The 17,011-nt window shown below is 41.2% G+C and overlaps 2 protein-coding genes across 10 annotated transcripts in view; one reads left to right on the forward strand and one right to left on the reverse strand.

The window, feature by feature from the left end:
• Gdap1 (ganglioside induced differentiation associated protein 1) overlaps positions 1–3,940 on the reverse strand; it is a 47,907-nt gene extending 43,967 nt beyond the window's left edge. For 3 of the 4 annotated variants that reach the window (XM_077800542.1, XM_077800543.1, XM_077800541.1), the window contains exons 1-2: positions 3,748–3,940; positions 3,174–3,317 (exon numbers count right to left, since the gene is read on the reverse strand). In XM_077800542.1, coding sequence (XP_077656668.1) covers positions 3,174–3,180 — 7 coding nt within the window. In that variant the 5' untranslated portion in view covers positions 3,181–3,317; positions 3,748–3,940. Of the gene's footprint in view, positions 1–2,291; positions 2,495–3,173; positions 3,318–3,747 lie in introns of those variants that run through there. The other variant, XR_013343907.1, reaches the window with a different exon arrangement.
• Positions 3,941–4,080: 140 nt separating this feature from the next.
• The window catches only part of Jph1 (junctophilin 1), an 80,331-nt gene continuing 67,400 nt past the window's right edge, over positions 4,081–17,011 (forward strand). For 5 of the 6 annotated variants that reach the window (XM_077800702.1, XM_077800705.1, XM_077800704.1 and 2 more), the window contains exons 1-2: positions 4,083–4,710; positions 9,844–10,603. In XM_077800702.1, the coding sequence (XP_077656828.1) occupies positions 4,332–4,710; positions 9,844–10,603 (1,139 nt within the window). In that variant the 5' untranslated portion in view covers positions 4,083–4,331. Of the gene's footprint in view, positions 4,711–9,843; positions 10,604–17,011 lie in introns of all 6 variants that reach the window. The other variant, XM_077800708.1, reaches the window with a different exon arrangement.

Here is a 17,011-nt window from a genome sequence, read left to right on the forward strand (position 1 = left end):
TATTGACATTTGCCCAGTCAGCTATTGGAAAAACCTAAGAAATAAAAGTCATCCTTACCACCCTTTCTCACTTCCCACCCAGGCTCCTCCTCCCTGCTCTTAAGGCTTGCAACATGCTCTCAGCCTCCATCCAATAGAATAAAAGACTAACAAAGAACCACCTGCAGGGTACATAGGCTCCTGGTTCAGGTTTGATCATTTACACCTTGAATAATCCAAGGCACACAAATGTCCTAACCCTTTTTTCTTCTTATTTTCTCTTAGTTATTATGAGATATTTTTTGGAGCGGAGATTGAACCCAAGTGTGTTCTACTACTGAGCTACATCATCTTCAGCCCCTTTTAATTTATTTATTTATTTTGGTACCAGGAATTGAACAGAGAGGTACTCAACCACCAAGTCACACCCCCAGCTCCAGTTTGTATTTTATTTAGAGAGAGGGTCTCACTGAGTTGCTTAGCACCTCGCCATTGCTGCGTGAGGCTTTGAACTCCAGATTCTCCCAAGCTGCTGGGATTACAAGCATGTGCCATGACACCTGGCTTATTTTTTGAGACAGGGTTTTCCAAAGTTGCTGAAGATGGCCTTGAACCTGTGATCCTCCTGCCTCAGCTTCCCAAAATGCTGGGATAACAGGTGTGAACCACTGCACCCAATATGAGACTTACATGAATTAATACATATGAAGAACTTAGTAAAATATCTGACAAATAGTTGCCTTTAAGAAGGGATTAAAGATCTAAAGCTGGACCTGGGGATATAGCTCAGTTGGTAGTAGTGCTTGCCTCATATGCATAAGGCCCTGGGTTCAAACCCCAACACCACAAAAAAAAAAAAAAATCTGAAGATCACTGTTTGTTCTTCTGATCTCATTCTGCCTGCAAAGCTTATGGCCATATTTCTTAATTATTGTATTTATTAAATATTAAATTTTAAATTTATTAAAAATTTCTTGGATTTTTATAAATGCTTAGATGATTACAAATAATCAACATATTTTTATTTGATTTTATAAATCAAGCTAGTAGTATTAACTTTGAATACATCAAGTGATTTCAACTGTATGTGTTTTATACTTTAATTCATTTCCTTAAGGTAATAAACACCTACAGATTAGCTTTGTAATTTTTTATTAAAATTATCAATAATTAGTTCTAATATATAAATTAAAATCAAATTTTTCAATGTACCTTCATTTAAAAAATAAAACATCATTAAATTCTAAGCAAAACACTTTTCTCAACATTTTGTTAACTGCACATATTTATACTCTAAGTGGCTCACCATTTATTATAAAAGTTTTTAGAGTAAAAACATAACAGCTAGGTTTTAAGCATGGAGGAAAACAAACTGTTAGAGTGGTTGTTGGCCCCTGGGCTTTAATGACCTCCCCCATCCCACCTGTCACACCAACATTCACATTCTCTTCTTACTAATCCCTCCTTAAAGCTAAATTCAACTCCCCCTTATCCAGGGCAAAGGTTCAGCATGAGAGGGAAAATAAGGACATTACTAACCCTGAGTACTGAACTGCAGCGTTATTCTACTGCTACGCAGTCATTCTCGAAGGCTTCCTCTTCCTAGTTCTCATTGCCAATCTTCTACAAGCAAAGATATGGAACCTGAACACTAGGGTTAACAAATACATCTGTGTGACAGGAGAAACTTCACCTGTGGTGGTAGTAGGTGAATGGAAGCATGGCTTATATGGTTACTTTGCCAAAAATTGTTCAGGATACCAAAACTTTCTTTCATGAAGAAACTCAATGGCAGAGTCAGGTTAGAATTGAAATTTAATAGCACACATGCAGTGGAAGGTTCTCATTTTTAATTAAGGTTCCTTTCATGAGAAGAAACCAATGAATGACCAGGTCCATTATCCTACTGAAATCTCCGTGCTCTACCCAGATGCGTGTGCAATGCCATCCTTTGCCCTTCTACCACAAATGGACGAGTTATCCATTCAGAAGCCAGAAACCTACTCTATGCCATGTATGCCAGAAGAATTCTCATTTCTGTGAGAACTAAAGAGAACTTACTAACACACATGAGTGGGGCCAAAAGCAAACAGGCAAAAAAGCAAAAGGGCAAAAGCTACTGTGAAGAAAGCCCATTCAAAAAGGGGAAGAAAAAGATATATTAGCTTGAGCAACCACACTGTTTCTCCTATCAAACAGAACCTCAGAATAGATGGGAATGTGTCCAGCTCCCAATTCTGGTGTATCCCATAACAGAGAAATAAAATTATGGCTCAGCTGCAAAGCTCTGGGCCCTCTTTTTCCCAGTGGCCTAAATCAATCCCCAGTCCAGGACAAGATGCTGAGCGAGATGCCTAATTATTTCAGGCCACTAGGGTAAGCACTATTCCTGGCAACTCTGCAGGCAGCGCCATGGATGAGGGTTTCTAATTCTCTTTGGTGATTTGGCTCAGTGTAAACTGAGATTTTTCTTTCAGTCTTTCAGACAGATAAGCAGGGAAGATCAGCTCCAGTCCTAAGAGAGAGACAATCAAGGTCAATTTCAGTTCCTTTTCTGTGCAGGAAAGTCTACTTTTGCCCTGCTGTCTTCCCGACACCTGTCCTTACATTTTTTATCTGCTTATCAAATACCCAGTGAGAGGTATTTGGCAGACTGTGTTCTGGTCCTCCGCCAAAGGCCTCTCAGTCTAAGGAATAACAAGAGTTGCCTGCAAGGCAATTTTCCTGAGAGGCCAACCTAAGACCCTTGGCTGTGAATCTGAGTATTTTAAGGGTGAGGTTGAGACCAGTGTCTCCTTAAAAGAGGCAATACTGACTGCTTCAACTTGTCCAGTACCAAATCCCTAATTCTTGGCTGGGCACTGCTCTCACAGTATACCCAGTTATTACCTAACATTAAAAAAGCAAATCTAGTTATTTCTATTCAAAAAATAATGAAACCGTTTTAAAAGTTTAGGAGCTGGAGGGACAGCTCATTGGTAAAGCATTGCCTCATATACATGAGGCCCTGGAGTTCCAGCCCTACCCCCTACACACACTCAAACCTCAAACACATACACACACAAAGTTTAGAAGAGGTATCTAAAGTGAATTCAACAAGGCAGTGTTGTAGCTGGAAAGTGGATCAGCTGACACCTGTCCCTGGTTTTGTAGGTCACAGCCTCTTTGTTAGTTTAGAGCACTGTTTTACTTACCGTTCATCCTTGAAAACTTCTATTTACTTTCTTAAATCGAGCATACCAGTGGAGATGTGTCAAGTGTACATTTCAGGCACATATACAATACATACAGACTGAGTCTTCTGCCTGTTGGGTACACAGCTCCAGGATCAAGGATTTCTAAGGTTGTGAAGAACAACAAATGAGGCATTAAGGTAAGCAGGCTCTAATGGAAAAGAAAGCATCCTGTGCCCCTCCAAAGACAGCTTTAAAACCTCTTCTTCGTTATTACAAATAAAAACTAACCAATTTATCCTGTGCTTTTTCAAACTGCACTGCTCTCCCTCAGTATCTTCATTAAAGAAACGCAAACACATGTGCTTTGAAATGGGTAGGTGTAAAAGAACATTCTGCACAATTATATCTAGGCTGCCTCAGATTTATATCACATGCATACATATATTTGGAGGACATTAATTCACAATGACAGCTGAGCATGACAAATGCAACAGTACACAAGTTGGAATGCTGGAAAAAATGCAACTACAAACCCCATGCAGACAAACACATACAATGAGTTTTCCCTCATCACACACGTGGCCGCACTTACAAGGAGCTTAAGCACAATTGAAAAACCCCAAATACTGGAGGCTCCGGCGCCGCGAGCTGCCCCCACACATGGAGCCGCGCCTTCATCTACAGGCGTGATTGTCGCGCGTCCCCGGGTACACTTGCCCTCCCACCCGCATCCCACTGCGCGAACACACGCGCGCCCGCCCGCCAGGGAAGCGGCGGCTCCCGGGGGCTGGGGGCAGGGCCCGTGGGGCGGGATCGCCGCGGGGCCGGGCCTCTGCGCCTGGGGAGGGGACGGGGGGCGGGCGCGGGGCGGCGCCCGGCTCACGTGGGCGGGCGGGAGCAGCTGAAGGTCCGCTCGGGAGCCTGGGCTGTCCTCTCGCGCGCGGCGCTGGCCGGGGCGGCGGCGGAGGAGGAGGAGGAGAAAGGCGGCGGTGGCGGCGGCGAAAGAGGAGGGGAGGACGGGGGCGGCATCGGACTGGAGCCGAGCGGCGGCGCGAGCTGCCCGGGGCGCAGTCGTGAGCTCGCCCGCCGGGCCCCCACCCCCGAGCTACACCCTGCCGTGCCTAGCTCTGCCCGCGTCCGTGCCCCCGCGGGGAGCGCGCCGGGGCTGCCCCCCGAATGACGGGCGGAAGGTTCGACTTCGACGATGGCGGCACCTACTGCGGCGGCTGGGAGGAGGGCAAGGCGCACGGGCATGGCATCTGCACGGGGCCCAAGGGCCAGGGCGAGTACTCGGGCTCCTGGTCCCACGGCTTCGAGGTGGTCGGAGGCTACACCTGGCCCAGCGGCAACACCTACCAGGGCTACTGGGCTCAGGGCAAGCGGCACGGGCTGGGGGTGGAAACGAAGGGCAAGTGGATGTACCGGGGGGAGTGGTCACATGGTTTCAAGGGGCGCTACGGGGTCCGGCAGAGCCTGTGCACCCCCGCTCGCTACGAGGGTACCTGGAGTAACGGGCTGCAGGACGGGTACGGCGTGGAGACCTACGGGGACGGAGGTGAGCGGCGTCGCGGGCGGCTCAGCTGCTCCACGAGACGGTGCGGTGGGCATTGCCCAGGCTGCGGGGAAGCGGGGAGGACGCGAAGCGCACACGTCCAGAAACCCGCCAAAACACCTGGGGAAGCCTCCCACCCACTTCCCGCGCCCTCCCTCCCCCGGGAGGGTGCTTTGGGATGGGACTGGTGCGTGAGGGTTTAGTCTGACCCCGTTCTTGAAGCGGGCGATGTGTCCACACCCGGGGGAGTGAGGCGTGAATATACCTGGCCGGCGCCGGCGCTGCACTGCCACCAGGAGGGAGCGCCGCCCGGGAGGGTTGGGCTGGAGAGAGGACGCTGTCACTTGAGCCCGTCTCATTACGTTCCTGATCCCTCCCTCTCCCGGCCGGGTTTGAAATCACCACTCCCGTGGAGTTAGAGCGAACGCCCTGAGCTTGTGAGGCTGCCGGTCTGTGCTGACGGCTCCTCGGATTGGTTTCACGTGGAGTCTCGTATTTCGCATTTGGTCCTCTAGTAGCCTAAAGATAGAAGCCAGAACCCCATAACTAGGATGTTGGGGAATTGAACCTTATTTAGGGTGCATTTGGGAACGTCCTGATCAAGGGAGCAAAGAGGCCACCTGATGCAGGTGGGATTCAAGTGGTGTATGTTTTTCTTTCTAGATTTCTTTTGCTTCCTTAAAAGTAATCTTTGCAGACCATTGGACAAATTAATGGGAAAATATTTTAGAAATGGGCAGTGAAGTTTCCATCTAAAAAAGAATTGAAAGATGTGTTTCTATAGCTGCAAAGTTAGCAACAATTTTGCTTCTGAGAATGTCATTACTGAAAACTGATTTGCATTAAGGTGTTGACCTAAACGGTATTCCTGTGAATCAAAATCACCTTATTTAAATATTTAACAATACTTGGGAAAGAAATTTTGTATACAGTAGGACAGAAGTTCCTTTTTTAAATTGGGAAAAGTATACATTATTGAAACAGGTGTCAAAAGTTGAATTTGTATGCAAAACTGAGAAAGATGAATGTCATGCATTGGCAAGGTACACTTTCTGATAATAAACATGATCATATTTAATTGTAAAGGATTGTGTGGAGGCGATCACCTTTTGGAATTAAGCCGCTCAGAGTTAAAGGATATTAAAGGGATCCAATTAAAAGTTTCTCCAGCCCACTGCAACCCCAGTTATGCCATTGCTTATATAAAAGCTTATACAATTTGTACACTTCACTTATTCAGAATACTTGGGCTGTGTTTCAAATGCAAAACAGCAGAATGGTAGGATTGGCTAAAAAGGACATCTTTTCATCCTACAGTATAAATAAAAGATATGGTTCTCATGGATTTAAAAAAAAAACTTTAATACTTTTCTGTGGGCTGTATGTGTCCTGAATTCCATAGTAGTTAATCAGGGCCCCTTAAATGTTCTCAATGGACATAACATGCGTTGGTTGACAGCCCTATATTTGTTAATTTGTGACTAGATTTTTATTGGAAGCCCTAGCTCTACTACATAACTGAATTCCATGCTCAAAAGTGGATTGCCAAATTTACTTTTTAAAAGTGGACATTATTTTATAACCCTTTTAGAAGACTGTGAATAGTTCTCACTTCAGTTTTAGGTTAAAAATAGTCTCCTTTTTAAGTTACTAGTCATTAAACAGAATCTCTTGGTTTAGAGTATTCATTATACCTGGTAATCAAAATATATATAGCACAGTAAGATCTATCTATGTATGTGTTATAGAAACCAAATAAGTCTTCAAAATGACTTTGTGAATCTGTCTTCTGTTTATTAACTCAGCCTTAAAATTTGATATTGCCATAGGACTGTAGTTTTCTACCTAAAACCCCAAAATCCTAATGTGCTACAAATAGAAATTAAAATTTAAAAACTTAAAAAATCACTTTTGAATGTCAACAACACTCTGCTGTTGACTGTTTTTTCCCTCAGATGTCACTTCATTAGAAAAATCCTTTAATAATAAAATGGTCTAAATGGAAGTATATTGCTATAACTTATTTTTGGTCAAAGTAGGAATTATCACTTTCCCTATTCTTCTAAAGATAAGAGTTATTTTTGCCTCCATTCTCTGTACCACCACATATTCATTCCTGTACATCTTCTTATAGATTTAGGGAAAATTTAATTCCATGTATTTTATGGTAACATTGCACTAAAGGTTAAGAAGGAAGTAGTGATTCCATCTGAAAGTTATCAATTTATTAGTGATTTGTGTGTGAAGTATTGCTGAGCTAGAAACCCCTTGAGTGTTAATTAAGAATAAATTAGCAGCATACTCCAGAAATCCAAATCTAAGGTACATGGAATTTTTTGTGCATATTCTGATCTACTGTACTGTTTTTTTCACCTGTCATAAAACTATTGAAAATATTTAGGAATACCCATTATTAACTATCTTGTAGCATATAAACTTAAGTTTGGCACGGAGCAGTCCAAATTTGACTGAATTTCATTCTGAACTGGATGCTTTCCACTACAAGAGTGTGCAGTTAAAACAGCTAGATCTAAAAAAATCAGTTCCAAAGTGAACACAATTTAAAACAAAACCCATAAAAATAATTTTTATGCTTGTGAAATTTGCATCTCTATTTTAGGAATCAGAAGAAACTAATTACAACTTTATTTGAGCAGCAGGAAGAAATTGGAACCCACCTGCTTTATAAAGAAATAGGCCCTTTTTTCTAGGTTCATTGACTAAACTAAATGTATTTTAAATTTCAGATGAACTACTTGCAATTTGACTGTAAAATGGTTTCTAGCAATGCCATGGAGGAATTCTTTCATACTGTGATTTTACAAAATAGGGGGGGATTGTGGCCAATGCTGCTGTTCCTGCCCCCCTCCCTATTTGACAGTTAAGCAAAGATTTAAACTTTCTAATTATTGCTCTTGCTTTAAACAGCCTAGATTTTCAAGCAATACTTCTTTAGAAATTCCATATACTGATCTTATTTTGGAGATACCAACTTGAGGAAACTTGCTATTAATCGTCCATCAATGTTAAACATTTACCAAGATGATTATGTTTTAAGAAGTGTAAATATGTATTGATATCAAACAATATTTTTATAAACTGTCCTGGCAAAACAAACATCATGTAGAAAAGTTAAAAGAATATTATTATAGCGATTTTTAAATATTAAAATAAGGTGGTTTGTTTTACTGTACATGTATCAGATTATATAACTTTTATCCTAGAATTTAGATTTTATCTATATAGGCAAAGTCAAAGTTGAACTTTCCTAATAATTCAGTTCCCTTTCCTGTTGTGGCAGTGTTTGGCAACTGCAAATATTCAGTAGGAAGCTTCTTACCCTAAAATGTTATTATACAACTATCCTTTTGGGTTTATCCTTTTGAGAAAGCTATGGTTTACCCATCCCTTTAGAAGTTTATAGATGTCAGGTTAAGAGCACATCTATGAAGAATATAATATTCACAGTACCAGACCCACTTAGTATTCCATTGTTGCTCTACTGTTTATCTGTTTATATGACGGAAATATGTCAGAATGGTCAGAAAGTGAAGGTAGTCTTGGAATTGGCATCATTACAGTTTTAGCTTTTACGTGCAATGAAATAATCAGCCTTTGTTTACACAAACCAATATCATTATTGCTCAGTATATTAAAAATAAATGTATCCTATCTATTAGAAACCTGTGCATGGTAATATAAAATGCAAAGGGCAAGATAAAAATCTCCATACTCAAACAGAATAAGGTGCAGACAGACCATAACCAGGATTTATTTTCTGACATCATAAATTGTCATGATTAACATAGAAGTAATTACATTTAAAAATTCCAGATAGCTGCTTTTGGGGATACTATAGTGTAAAATTTTGCTTTGTTTAAAGAAAATGGGCTTGACATTGAAAAGGGAATTCTAAATTTCTTAATTTAACCTTCATTTCCTCAAAAAATTATTTAAAAACCTGTACCAAGTTATTTAGACATTTGTACTTATTTAGTAGAAAAACACTTCAGATTATTCTGTAGAAAACACTTCAGATTATTCTATCTCTGAAAAAGTGAATACTATTCATTGAAAAACTGATCTGGTACTAACAGTTTTAATGGATACTCTCAAGTACATCTTTTCTCAAGATAGGTTTCCTCTGGCCTTATCTCAGTTTTTCCAGTGCTAATGAGAGTATTCTTTTCAGCCACCGTAGCTGTATAGTCATCAAACATCCAGCTTCCACAGGACACATAAGCCAGAATTTGGGGATTTTGTGATCCTTTTTGAAGTAGTTTCTTCCCTCAAGGTGCTTCCAGTCTGTAATGTGATTTACACTGCACTGGTAAAGGCTGGGTAAATCTATAAAGAGAAAGGCCAGGAGAAACAGGTTTAGCAAGTAATATGGTACAAAACTTCATCTTTTCACTTGAAGGGCAAAATGTTAAGCAAATTGCTCATTTTTTCCCATGATGATTCGATATATTCAGGATGGATATTGTATTTGTCAAGTCACTCAGCTCAGAAAGGTTCACCCAAATCCAAATTGTATATTTTATATATTAAATGGTTTTCCCTAACCTAAAAATAAGATGCTGAGTGTGACAGAAAATATAAGACCATTCATTTGACAACCCATGTCCCAGGCATTCAGATCACTGCTAGTCATTTTAAGCCTTTGTGCTTGTTGGAATATTATACTAACATAGACCTAAGTCATTTTTAGAAATTTTCAGCTAAATTAATAAATTAGAATAAGATTTACAAATAGTTCATTTCATCTTCTGTTGCACTGCCTTCCTAAGGAATTTTTGATATATTAATTTCAAAGAGGAAAAGTTGTTTCCTAATGTTTGCTCTGCTTGTATTAGAAGGGAATGGTTTTCACTCAGAAAAACAATGAAATTTAGAAGCAAAAATTATCCGACTTTTAGAAAAATCCTATGCAGTTGAAGTCATAAGGCCAAAACTGCAGGGCCGAAATTTATAAGTGGATGAAAAGTATATCCTAGGGTGGACTTGGAAGTGTGTCCTATTTGACCTTGGGCCTACCTGCCCTGTGCTCTGAGTTATCCCAGTAGTCCCAGTGCTCACAGGCATCGCACCTATGTACCCCTGACTCATGCTGTGCTTTCTTGCGATCTCTCCAAGGTACCTACCAGGGCCAGTGGGCTGGAGGCATGCGGCACGGCTACGGTGTGCGCCAGAGTGTGCCCTATGGCATGGCCACGGTGATCCGCTCGCCCCTGCGCACCTCGCTGGCCTCCCTGCGCAGCGAGCAGAGCAATGGCAGCGTGCTCCACGATGCAGCGGCTGCAGCTGACAGCCCGGCAGGCACCCGCGGAGGCTTCGTGCTCAACTTCCACGCTGATGCCGAGCTTGGAGGCAAGAAAAAGGGAGGCCTCTTCCGCAGGGGCTCCCTTCTCGGAAGCATGAAACTTCGCAAGTCGGAGTCCAAGTCTTCCATCTCCAGCAAGCGGAGCTCGGTCCGCAGCGACGCAGCCATGAGCAGAATTAGTTCCAGTGATGCCAACTCCACCATCAGCTTTGGCGACGTCGATTGTGATTTTTGCCCCGTGGAAGACCACGTGGACGCCACCACCACTGAAACCTACATGGGCGAGTGGAAGAACGACAAGCGCAATGGTTTCGGCATCAGCGAGCGCTCCAACGGCATGAAGTATGAAGGCGAGTGGGCAAATAACAAGAGGCATGGATATGGCTGTACCGTGTTCCCTGATGGCTCCAAAGAAGAGGGAAAATACAAAAATAATATTCTGGTCCGTGGAATAAGGAAGCAGCTTATACCAATAAGAAATACAAAAACTAGGGAGAAGGTGGACAGAGCAATAGAAGGCGCACAAAGGGCAGCCGCCATGGCGAGAACCAAAGTGGAAATTGCGAATTCAAGGTATGTAAATGCAAGGTGGGTGGTTTTGCTGAGTCGGTTCATTCAAAATATTTTGTCTGTCAGTCTGCTGGTGACATCACAAATAGGTTTCTTCACTTGCCAGAAATGAGCCCAGTAGAATAAAAGTCAGAGATGATGTACTCGCGCTTTTCTGAAAATTTACATCAACAAAAAATGTTGAAGATTCATCATACTCCCTTTCCTGTTCTAACTTATTTAACAGCATGATGGTGTTCACTCAGACCCTATGCACCTCTTCCTGAGTCCAGGAAGTTACCTTTTTAAAGAACCTCTGAAAGACTGCTACAGAGAGCTTTGTTTTGTGTGCCATAGAGACAATAGAGACATAGAGACAATCTCTCTCCGCATAGAAATATACCCAGTATTAATGTGTACCTTTATTCTAATATTTGAGTTGAACAGATCTGTAGAATTATCATAAATTCAAACTTCATTGAAGTCTTAATAGGTGAAATTGGTTTTAAGAAAGCCACAAAGATCTAGCTAGATATGGCAAAAGTAGAAAGTTAAGATCTAGTGTGTGTAGTTTTAAATAACAGAGCTCCTCTGAATGAGAAAGGCAGAGACTGAGGCTTGTAAGAATGTCCACATTCTGTGCAGGAAAGATTAGATCGTTGGTATATTAAAAGGTAAGGGGTCCGGGGAACTTGACATGGACAGATGGGACACTCACTGTGCCAAGGTTGGAAGAAAAAGCAGTAGAGAAGGGCTGGAGTAGGAGATTAAGGGTGAATAATAGATTGATAATGGGGCGGGAGGGTCAGGAGGACTTTGTACTTGAAATTTACCATTAATATCTAGATTTGGGGATTCAGCAAGAGGGCTGGAGGAATATGTTGGGAATAAAATTTTATTATGTATGAGTATCATAGGTTAGACAAAAAGAAAGGAAAAAGTTGGTTATATGTGGAGATTTTGATGTATATTTAGATAGATACCTACTGGCTGTAGTTTTGTGTGACTTGAAGCATCAGTTTGGCATAGAATGTTAAAAATTCTGTTTCTGCCTCAGTAGTAACTCTTCTACCTCTTTTTGAAACTGCAAAGTATTAGCATGTCTTCAACTTTTTATTCTTAGCATTGAGTTAATGGACACCTCCCCCTTTTCAATTGAACCTTATGAAATTTCTGATATGTTAACTTTTTGTGTACAAAAAATGGGCAGTTTTATATGATTCAACTTAATACTTCTGGACTTATAGAGAGTTTGTTGTTGCTGCTATTTTATTTTTAATGCTATCTTAGGGTCACTATTTACTTCTGAGCATCCCAAACACTAATTGGAAAGTGAAAGAGGCCATCTTTTTTTTTTTTGCACTATTTTTAGATAGATATTATGTTGAAACTCCTCAAAGTTTTCCTCTTCATCCCAAACTGAATCCTATTTTAAAGTGAATGTTTCCTGTTCACCAACACAAACTTTCATGAAGGATTTTTTTTCCATTTTCTCCACAAAGCATCTTTTTATAAAAATTACTTTTTTTTAGTTGTAGATGGACACAATATCTTTATTTTTTATGTGTTTGTTTTTATGTGGTGCTGAGGATCGAACCCATGACCTCCTGCATGAGAGGCAGCTGCTCTACCACTGAGCCAGAATCCCAGCCTGAACATCTTTTATTGTAGATCATGGTTCTCTCTGGTCAGCAAGTCTACTTTCAGTTTACTTGTCAGCTGGGCTACTTGGCACATCTAATCTTGCTGGTTTCCCTGGCCCTCAGCTAATTTTCAGAGCAACTTTATACCTTTTGCTAGGTCCAAGCCTCTAATTTTAAATGCATTCCTGGATTCTTCCATTTTATTTTCACATTACAACCTAGTGTATACTAAAGGCAAGTTCATTCTTGACAGATGATAAACCGGTACAGACAATCTAGCAAATGACTTATTATTGACTTTTATGACTAGTTTAAATTGGAGGAAACTACATGATACAAGGGGGCTACTTGTGATGCAGAGATGATCTCTGATTATGTTAGTCTCATGAAAACCCATTTACACAAGTCCTATTCACATTTTCTCTTTTGAAAGACTTTTAAGGGTAGCATCATATACTTTGAGAGTACTATATTTTATAGTTATAACCTGGAGAACTTTAGCCTAAAAATCTTTCAGACAGCTAACTACTACAGATTTTACTTAACTATTTAAAAAACACTCAACTCATCATGCTAAATGCAATAAACCAGCCATGGAAGGACAAATACTGCATGATCCCACTTACATGAGGTATCCAAAATGGTCAAACTCAGAAACTGAATACAGCAGTAGTTGTCAGGAAGTGGAGGGGGGAAATGGGGAATTATTGCTGATGAATAGAAAGTTAGTTATACAAGTTGAATAATTCTAGAGATCTGCCATACATCACCGTGCCCGTAGTTAACAGTACCAGATTGTGCATTTAAAATTTGGTGAGGGCAGGTCTCATGTTAAGTGTTACCCCAGTTTAAAAAAATACTGCTATTTGGGTGACATAATAGAAAGATTAAAAATAGAAACATTCAACTATTATATTTTGTTTATTTCAATTTTTTAGTCCTTTTCAGATTTCTTGCTATAATTACTACTACAGATATAGAGTTTTGCAACTTGTTTTTGGAGAGGGTAGCTGAAGGACTAACATTCCCCATGTATTAGCTCTTGAGATTAGAATTCTACTGTCTTTTAAAAATTTTTTTTAATGGAAGATTTTCTTAAGGTTTTAGAGATTGCTGCCTGGAAGGAGGAACTTCTAGCTATGTTATTAATAACTGTGGCTCTTTGTAATGCCAAAGTATTTGCAAAGTCCTTCCTGGTCCTTCTGCAGTTGCTGTTACTGTTGAGTTTTGGGTCCCCCTCCCCCCCCCCAGTGCTGGGATGGAATCTAGTGCCTCGTTCATGCTAGGAACACACTTTATCATTGAATTCCACTGCCAGTCCAATATTTTAGCTTTTAAAAACATTGAAAAATTAAGAACATAAAATGATGGGTTGTCCTGTCCCCAGCTTGGCCCAATCATGTCGGAATAAGAACTAGAAACTAAGACTTCTGGAGCTTACTGCTATGGAAATCACTAGTTCACCAGTAGCAATACAGGAAGATGACCACTTAATAGTTAACAGCCATTCAGTTTGTCCACCCAGATGGTGTTGATCTTGATTCTGCTATTTTTTATGTGTTAGAGGCTTTTGTTTGTTTCTTACATCCCAGAAAATATGTCTGCCTTTGTACCTTTACCCCATGTTATCTCACCCCATTTTATCTTAAGCAGAAGATAAAAGTTGACTTTTAGGGACAATAATTGTAGCCTTTAACAGTGTTCCCTAAGGGAGATAGGAGAGATAGAACCAACTACCTTTGGGATCTATAGACTTTGCTTTGTTTCTGTGAAGGGAGAGGGAGTGCTGTTTCTCCCAGTCAACACTTAGGAGGTAGGAGGCTTGTTTCTGCAGGATTGTTGTGCACCCTGCATAATTCTCATGATGGGCATGACATAATGGTGGGTAGAAGACATCACACAGTAGACTCTAGGTACTTTACTAGCGAGTCAAAACTGAAGGAATGTTCATTACTTGCTGAGTCCTAGAAAATTTCTTTAGGTTTCTGCTGCAATGCAAAAAGTACTGTGTTGATGAGATTTAACCAAAAAATGTTCCCCTTTTGTCTTGGTTGAGAGTAAAAATCACTACCCTTAACTAATAAAAATCTCAACATTGTTTTTAAAGAAATGTTCAAGAGGTGGTAGAGCAACTTGGAATATATTGAGAATTAAGCATGCCTGGCTTTTACTGAAGCTGCTCCATGCCAGTAGCTGACACGCCAACTCTCCGCCTGTAATGCCACCTGTCCTGTTTTGTAGAAGCACACACTACCCTGGGGGACTTTAGGACAGGGAGAGCCAGCACCCACACCCAGGCCTCTCAGTCTTTCCTTCATCCACATTTACCCAGACTGTTTAGTTGGACCCTTTTGAATCACTGGAATTCTGTTTAGAGCATTGTAACTAAAATGGGTCTCCTGATACTTTCTAGAAAATATAATGGGCAGACTGTGTTTTGGTAGAGAAGACTGAAAGCCCCTAATCTCCAATCTGGAAGAGTCATGAAATCTTGTCTGGTCCAAGGACCTTAATTTCCAAGGCAGAGACTGATCACTCCAGTTTCGTACGGTTCCTTAGGTGTTCAGTGGCTGTTTCCTCACCTCTTACCTGCAGTAATTCCTTGCCGTCCCTGTCATTTCAGTCACATTTTTCATCTGGTTATTGTTGACTCCCATCAACTTTTTAAAAAAAGATGTTTTAAAGAAGTTACTGCTGCTTGAGTAAGATGATTAAAGGAAGAACTTTAAGGGAAGGCATTTGATTAAGAGAGCAAATGAGAAATGACCCTTGGGGAACTGCACTTCTGTGGAAATGAGTATGGACTGGAGTATAGCTCAGTGGTAGGGCACTTGCCCAATATGTGCAGGGCCCTGGGTTTCATCCCCAGCACCGTGAACAAACAGGGAAAGAAATAGATGATTCGATCATTTAGGAAGGGGTATAGTCAGAAGCAGAGCTTTGTGTGCTCTGAGCCTTGGGGGAAGTAGTTGCCATGCTAGAGGATAGAAGATACACAGGGAGAGTGATGGGAGACAGCTGCCTAAAGCAACCAAGAACCCCAAGTGTTGGCTTATGCTAGCGGGCCATATCAGACCTGTGAGAAGAAACCAGAAGGTGGGGGGTTAGAAAGGTAGTTAGAACTACTCCATTCTGCCCACCTCACCTGACAGCTTCACTCAAGCTAGTGGAGCTCACTGGTGCATAGCTGGCTGATCTCCCAGCATTCCCCTGAAGGGTCAGTAAGTGGGACAGGCCCACCAATCATGTGGGACTGTGCTGCTGCTGTCACCAACCTCTCTCCGACCATTAGTGCCACTTCAGGTGATAACAGTGGCACCTAGACAGGTCATGTTAGGAAGGAGACTCTTCTCCCTACTGCCCAGCCTCAGCCCCAACCATAGGACATTGTCACAGGTGTGGCTGGGTGAGGCATGGAAGCAGCTGGATAGAATGTGAAGGGCCTCCAGTCTGGGTGAGCTTGCTACTCCATCTGTCCTCAGAACTAGAGGTTGGATTCCATGTTTGCCAGTTTTAGACTTAAAAATAAAAATGATACATGCTCTTCCTGTAGGATTTAAAAAAAAAACAACTCTTTCCCATACTTTCTATTTAAAAGATACAGTTCCATGCCACACTCCCCTCAAAGTGACTCAGCTGTGCCAGCTTTCTTTCCCCGGGGAGGAGAGTTGATGCTCAGCCCTTCCCTCTACATGGTCAACTCCACAGTCCTCATTCAGATTTAGGTATAAGGTCTTTTCCTCACAGGTTCCTGGGCCCCACATCCTCCCATTCCACTTCCATCCTCTAGATTTAAATCCCCCCAGTTACTCTAAATTACTGTTGCACATGAGTGCATTTGTTGAATATCTCTTGCCACAACTGGATTGGGAAAGATGGACTGATCCCAAAGGACAGTTTACTCCCTTTTGTGTCTTCATCATAAGCTTAGATCAGGGATGTAGGTAAGTGCTCTAGTAATGATGAATGAAGAATTAAATTCTTACCGCTTAGGGTATGAGTGCTCCTTCTAATTTGATTTTGCTGGGCATTTATGAACTACAGTTGGAAGTAAGGAGACTTAGCTCCCAATAATTCATACTATACTAATAGTCCAGAAAGTGCAGAAATTGCAAAAGTGTGGGTCTTAAGTACCCTTTCAACTTCATTATTATCATTATAAGGCATGGCCAGAGAATAGAGCTTCAAGTTAAGCCAAACTTTTCTGCATTCTTCACAGGTATTGAGCTGATCGGTGGTACATATGAATGTTTCTCTTAAGACATGGCAACTCCAGGAAGTCAACTTATCCTAACTCTAATAATATTGTTTCATCCCATATACATTTGACATCATGACAGTATATACTAAGTCAGGAAATGGGAGTTTATTGTCTTCTAAAACTCAAAGTCTGCTGAATATTCAGCTGTCCTTATTACTTTTGAAAATTTTTCTTGTCCTGCCATTTGGGGTCGGGGAGGGGAACATTGTTCTTAAGTTCAAATAATATGATATCAGTTGAATACATCAGGTTGGGTGGGGTAGATAGAACAGTCCTGTGTAAGATTGCTTGACTTGATTCACACCTCACTCATGAGTAATTTAAACCCAAAGTCAGCCATGAGTCAGTATACGTTATGGATCCAAATTAAACTGAATACTATTGATTTTTAGGGAAAGATTCATTCTTTGCCAAGTTATTATGAAAGGACAGGACTTTAACATTTTTAATTTCTATTGCACAAAAGGATACCCTTTCTCTTTCACAAATCAAAATTAATCATTTACATAATTAGTCGTTTCTCTTCTG

The sequence above is a fragment of the Urocitellus parryii genome, chromosome 7 (assembly GCF_045843805.1).
Source record: "Urocitellus parryii isolate mUroPar1 chromosome 7, mUroPar1.hap1, whole genome shotgun sequence".
In the NCBI taxonomy this organism is placed as follows: domain Eukaryota; kingdom Metazoa; phylum Chordata; class Mammalia; order Rodentia; family Sciuridae; genus Urocitellus; species Urocitellus parryii.